At 35.0% G+C, this 6,000-nt stretch overlaps 1 protein-coding gene across 2 annotated transcripts; it reads right to left on the minus strand.

Moving 5' to 3' along the window:
* Positions 1-678: 678 nt before the first annotated feature.
* On the minus strand, positions 679-4,522 carry c1qb (complement component 1, q subcomponent, B chain). Of its 2 annotated transcripts, none has more exons than XM_005938848.2 (5): positions 4,327-4,522; positions 3,730-3,895; positions 3,266-3,482; positions 1,933-2,053; positions 679-1,099 (listed from the first exon to the last, which is right to left on the minus strand). In XM_005938848.2, the coding sequence occupies exons 1-5, from the start codon at positions 4,327-4,329 to the stop codon at positions 890-892; spliced, it is 717 nt and encodes a 238-aa protein (XP_005938910.1). In that variant the 5' UTR covers positions 4,330-4,522; the 3' UTR covers positions 679-889. The 2 variants fall into 2 exon arrangements, with proteins under 2 accessions (XP_005938910.1, XP_042081756.1); XM_042225822.1 differs by having other exon boundaries at positions 3,730-3,918; positions 4,327-4,458.
* Between the last annotated feature and the right edge of the window lie 1,478 nt (positions 4,523-6,000).

Consider the following 6,000-nt stretch of genomic DNA (forward strand, 5'->3'; position numbering starts at 1 on the left):
ACTGAATTCACTATCATTGTTTTGTTTATCATTAGTTGTAATTATGATGCCCACAAGAGCTGGTACTCACGTTTTCATTTTAAAAGTACAGCATCCCTCAGTTTCATAGAGGGATCCACCTTGAAGCTTGACTAATGCCACAAAAGCTCCATCTTATATGTAGTCAATGGCCAGCGCCTGATGTCACGAGTCATATCACTGTAATTAATATCAAGCAGCTAATCTTGAGAGATAACTTGTCAAAAAACACTTACCCAGATTCAATCAGCAACAATTTACTGTTCATCATTTACTGTCACTTATATTTGGATTCTGATAAATTTAACAAAATTCATTCTGTTTTAAGATGTGTCACAGCGGACATGAAAAACATTTGCATTTGAGTGTTTACATTTGACCACAAGAGGGAAGAATTTGCTAGTCATGTAAACCTGTAAAATATCTGATAATAGTAAAACATCATGAAAGTAACATTTAGTAATTTTATGAGTAAAGAAAGTTAAACTTTGAGGGCATGTGAAAGAAGAGCTTAAAATTAAATGTGTTCATAGACTTAAACTTATAATTAAACAAAAGAACTAAAGAAGCTTAAAACACGTTATTGTAATATTTCCATATCAGTTAATGTGGAAGCAGTAAACACTGGACCTTTAACAAAACACTACAGACACAGTGAAGTAAAACTGGGGAATTGTTTACTGTGTTTCCGTAATGCATGCATGAGTAAAACATGATTTGTGGTTAGTGTAATGGGATGAATTCTGCAACACAGAGCTAACCTTTACAAATGTGGATAGTCTTTGCTCTGTTAAAGAAGACACAAACATCATTTAGTTCCTTTAACTGTCCCAGAAGGTTTGTAATTTATTAAACTGTGGAGACTGCAGATTTAGGAGGTTGAGAAGATCTGGAAGCCAGTGAATATGGTGCTGGCGCTGGCCTGGCCTGTCAGGATGGTGTTCGTCTTGACTGTCTTCAGTGAGACCACGTCGCCAACGTCCAGCTCCAGAACTGCCGTGCCAGAGACGACCAGAAACCCATTATACTGGTCACACAGTTCCATGTCACTCACACCATTTTTCTCCAACTTCAGGCACACCTAGAGGATCACAAGTCACACACAGAAATTTTATTTATTATAAGATTGTAAACAAGCATTCCTTATATAAGAATTATTTCAAGAGGTGTGACTGCATTTTACATAAACTTTACAAAAGTTGTTTTTGTAAGAATCTAAATAATACAAAAACAAACAATATTGTAAATAATAGAAATCATGGAAATCATCGCAACTTTATATTCTAAAAGATTTGTGTATTTTACATTTATTTTCCAACATAATGAGGAAATACAAAAATATAAAAGACAAGGATTGGCTTAAAGACTGGCAGAAATAAAGTAATGGAGAAAAAAAAAATCATTTTTTTACAGGCTTTTTCCAAAATGTTTAACAATCATTGCTAACAATGAATTTTACAATCAAACAATCAAACCTATCAAAATGTATGAAATTTGATCACTGGAGTTGTTGTAGTTTCCCCTCCCTGATAATGCATATTAATTTATAGTTTTCTGAATATTTCCCAATTTGGAATCAAAATCCAGAATGAAGTATTTTTTTGTTAATGTAGAAATATTTAATTTCAAGTAAGAATTCAAGAGATATTTAAATATAGTGAGGCAAAAGTAAAACTTTGATATCAATGTTCTCATTGTGGATACTGTTCCCTTTTACTATCAGGTGGAATTATTATGAGGCTTTTAATATTCATGCTTTAAGTTGTAAGTACTGAGCTTGAAAGTTGAGTAGGATACATGACAGCAATTTAATCTATACAATATTGGAACACTAAAAAGGAGAAGGACAAACACGAACTTGGCAGAAACAGAAAATACAGAGTAGTTTTACAAGAATAAATTATTCATACTCACCTTATACTTTCCTGAGATGTGGTAACTGAAGAAATATATGCCTCTGTTGGTGCAGATGTACGTTGTATCATTTGTCAGACTTTCTCCTCGAAACGGTTCATTCTCTTCAGCCAAAATTGGTCTGTGGGAGATTTACAGATCAACAACGATAGTTTGTTTTTCTGTTTTTTTAAGTTTTGAGTTGTGCTAGTTCTTACAAAACAAAGAGCTGTGGTTATTTTTTATTCATAGCAATGTGTGTATTAGAGATGTGCAAAGCAGCCGGTATTTGTATCTGTACTTGTATTTGTTGAGGAGGGAAAAGTATTTGTATTTGTATTCGAGTAATATTTTTTAAAAATGCGTAAAAATCCAGTTTTTTTGCGTTGCACTTTTAACAAACATTATAGTGTAAGTATTCTTTAATTATATCCATTATAATAATTATGGATATGCAATATTAGTTGATGTTTTCCCATAAATCCAGCAATGAACATGTAACAAGGAACGTCATTGAACGTCATTGCCAGATGGCTCAGCAGCAGCAACATTCTTCTATTCGGTTCCCCAAATCCATGTGGGGAGTTTCAGCTAAGTTAATGAGTGACAACTACACAAGCATTGTTTTAACCTTGTTTTAACCTTTTTAACCGAACGTTAACGTTACTCTGTCAACAGCCTATTGTCTAAATTACTGAGCTAACAGAGCTATGTAAAGACAAACGAACACCAGAGCACCCAACTGCAGACGTCAATGATGCAGCGCAATGGCATAATCTCCCGATCTTCGCAAAAGTTATAAACTGGAACCCAGTTAAGGTACAAAAATATCAATTCAGCAAACATTGTGAAGCAGTTCACTCTTTTTTCGAGCCTTCTCTGTTGCTGTGTGGATAAATAAATCGAAGGAGCTGAGTGTCGTTTTTCTAGTAATCAGATTTTTTGGACCAGTCACCCCCTGCTGGCCAGTAGAAAGAATGCAAGTTTATGCAGTGGCTGCATTTTTCAGACCTGGAAGCTATTGCCATCTTTCATATACAGTCTATGGTTCAACTAAGATTACACAGTGTGGATGAATCTGTTACTTACTGTTCATGTTTTTAAACAAAAATCTAAAACTCGTTATGTGTGGAGACTTTACTATATGCCACTATTTTAGTCAGTGTTTTTTAAATAGAATAACTAAGTTAATCAGGTGCTCAGTGGTCACTTTATCTGTCATCCAATCAAACAGTTTTTCCCTTTTTGTTTCCTTACCACTAGCTTTGGGTAGTTTCTATATTTACCTAGCAATTCTGAAATAAAATATCACTCTTTTTTCATTCTGAAGATTTAAAACTTTCAGCACACTGACCCATTGAAGATGATGGGAGTATCTACTACTGATGATGTCGTAGATTTCAAGGAGAAATAGGATTGTTGTTGGCCAAAGGGGCTTCCCTTCGGCCCGCGTAGACCTGGTAACCCCCTACTGCCTGGTTGGCCTGGGTCCCCTTTCAGTCCAGGTCGCCCTGGAGGACCAATTGGACCAGGTTCTCCTTTCTGACCCCTGATGGTATGATCTGCCTCACCTGCTCATGCAAATAAACAGTTATTACACAGCATAAAAATATCAGTGGAAATTGAAACTGAAGTACAAGATAATCAGTTATCTTTTGGCCAGCTTGGCAAATGCACCAATGAAGTGTTTTTAAATCTGTTAATGAAGAAGTCCTCTGACTAAATAGATGTTTTAGTAATAGGAACGAAAACCTGCACTCCATATAGTGTACAGTTAATATTGAGTATTTATTCTCTTCATGTGCAGTCTGCGCTCACCGGGGTCTCCCTTCTCTCCTTTAGCACCATCATTGCCGTTGGGCCCATGAGTGCCTGGTATCCCAGGAATCCCAGGGATTCCCCCATTGCAGGACTGCATATCAGCTGGGGTGATGTGAACCAGAAACAGCAACACTGCAGTACTGCAGCTCAGCCACTGGAGGGCCTGATCACACAGATATGAGTTACCTTTCAAAAAAATAGACCCTCATATAAAAAAACAAATAAACCAAAACATAAAAATAAAATAAAATAAAGCTTTCAGAAGAATTTCCATCTAAGTGGAGCGACAAGCTACAAACTGAAGATATAACTTTTTAAAGATTGTATTGAATACTTACAAAAATAATAAATTAAAATACAAAAAATACAGGAAGATGTTTAGGATAAGTACATTTGAGTCTTTAAAAAGAAATCTGTAAAAGACAAGAACTCTAAAACATTTAACTACACTTAAAAAGTGAAAGATAATTGACACAGATTTGAATCCAACATGAACAACCATTCAGCAAGAAATGTGAGGAAACCCAACACTTCTGTACAAGTCTGTACAGTTTTGTCGGGCTAGCTTTTTAGTATCTGTAAAAATCATCTCACCATTTGCAGGTAATAAAGTGTTTCCTGCTGCAGCGGAGCGATAAGCTGATGGGGAGCGGAGATGAAGACTTTTCGTTGTGCTTCACTGTGACTGCCACAGCTCAATCGGGCGAAAAAAGAGGAAGTGAAACTTAAGAGAGCAAGAAGAAAAACTATTGGTGTCACTATTAATCCTTTCTGTGGTACAACACTAATTCTTCACTCTGTAGGGACTTACAGGGACAAATCCAATCTGTGGCCCCCCTATTGGGTTTTGAAGATACTGCAGCAGGTCTTTAATAGGCCGTTTAGGTTACCAGAGAAATATGGTCTGGTCTGATTATTTGGGCTTTCTCTTTATTGCTGTAGGCTCATAACCTTGCAATGAAAATTGCCTTGAGATGATGATGTTGTTGTGATTTGGTGGTGTGTGAAAAAAAGTGAATAGAATAGCTGGGGTACCTGGAGAGAACCCATGCAGAAATGGGGGAGCATGCAAACTACACTGGAGTCCACAGACCTCAAGATTAAAACCTACGACTGTCTTCCTGTGAAGTAAAATTACTAACCACTGCATCTCTAAATATACTTATTCAAAATGAAACACCCAATAATCACAAAAAATGAATGAAATAAATGTTACATCTAATTTGACATTGGTTATGAACAATACCAAGGAGGAAGCGCTGAAGTGTTAAACTGAGCAGAGATTTATTGTTTTTGCATCATGAACATCCAGAAATGATTTGCCTTTCAACTATATATATATGATTGTACATACTCTTAACTGCATGTTTGGAAATGCTACACTGATTTTACAGTTTAAAAAAAAAAGATTGTGAGGCCCTGTCTCTGCTACATCTAAAAATATAACGTCAGTTATTCAGTTTTATTTTTTTTATTCAACAAAACTGAAGTTTAAGCATTTTCTTTTACTTAGAATATGAACCATGACTCATCAATCAATAAGTCATTTACAACAGTAAACTGATTATTTATTATTAACCTTTATTTTACCAGGAAAAGTCCCATTGAGATTAAAAACCTCTTTTTCAAGGGAGTCCTGGCCAAGAGGCGACAACATGTTAAAATTACAAAGTTACATACATGTTATAAGTAACAATTACATTTTAAAAAACATTGGATCCATGATTGGATCCATGAAGCAAAAATACATTTTTATAGGGAAATAACTGTTTTTTTGTTTTTTGTTTTTTGTTTTTAAAGAGGTGGCAACTTTAAAGCTGAAATACATGATACAAAATATTTTGGCCCCTTCTTCATAACAACTGAGGGTGGGGGAAAATTTCTTAGAACTCATCCACCAGGATAACTCCGTTTGGATGATGTTTATTGACAAATGTCCTGACAAAGACAGCTGTAGTTGATCAGTGTCTTTGTGTTTTTATGTTTTTAAGTCCAAATTTAATCAATAAAGAACTTTTGAATTAAATGGCTCAAATATATATTGTTATTAAAATATTGTGAAGTGAAAATATAGCAAAACAAAATGGAAATTACATCCATCAGTCTTATTTACAGTCTACCAGTAATTTCCAGCATGTTATATATTTCAATTTATCTACTTTTTCCTGTTTGTTCTGTTCTCATTTGATTCTTTATGATTATTGCATTTAGTCAGTTTTACCCAAGAAAGTAATTTTTTTCTGAAACCTTCTAAGGAAGTGAAACTGT

Source organism: Haplochromis burtoni, unplaced genomic scaffold (assembly GCF_018398535.1).
Source record: "Haplochromis burtoni strain Fernald_Lab_line unplaced genomic scaffold, NCSU_Asbu1 Contig_183, whole genome shotgun sequence".
Taxonomy (NCBI): domain Eukaryota; kingdom Metazoa; phylum Chordata; class Actinopteri; order Cichliformes; family Cichlidae; genus Haplochromis; species Haplochromis burtoni.

Excerpts from the sequence above, each read along its gene's own strand:
- c1qb (XM_005938848.2), bottom strand. Across the intron at positions 3,483-3,729 it reads AGGAGAGAAGGGAGACCCCG|GTGAGGCAGATCATACCATC; the intron begins GTGAGCGCAGAC and ends TTGCATGAGCAG. Across the intron at positions 1,100-1,932 it reads ACATCTCAGGAAAGTATAAG|GTGTGCCTGAAGTTGGAGAA; the intron begins GTGAGTATGAAT and ends GTGATCCTCTAG.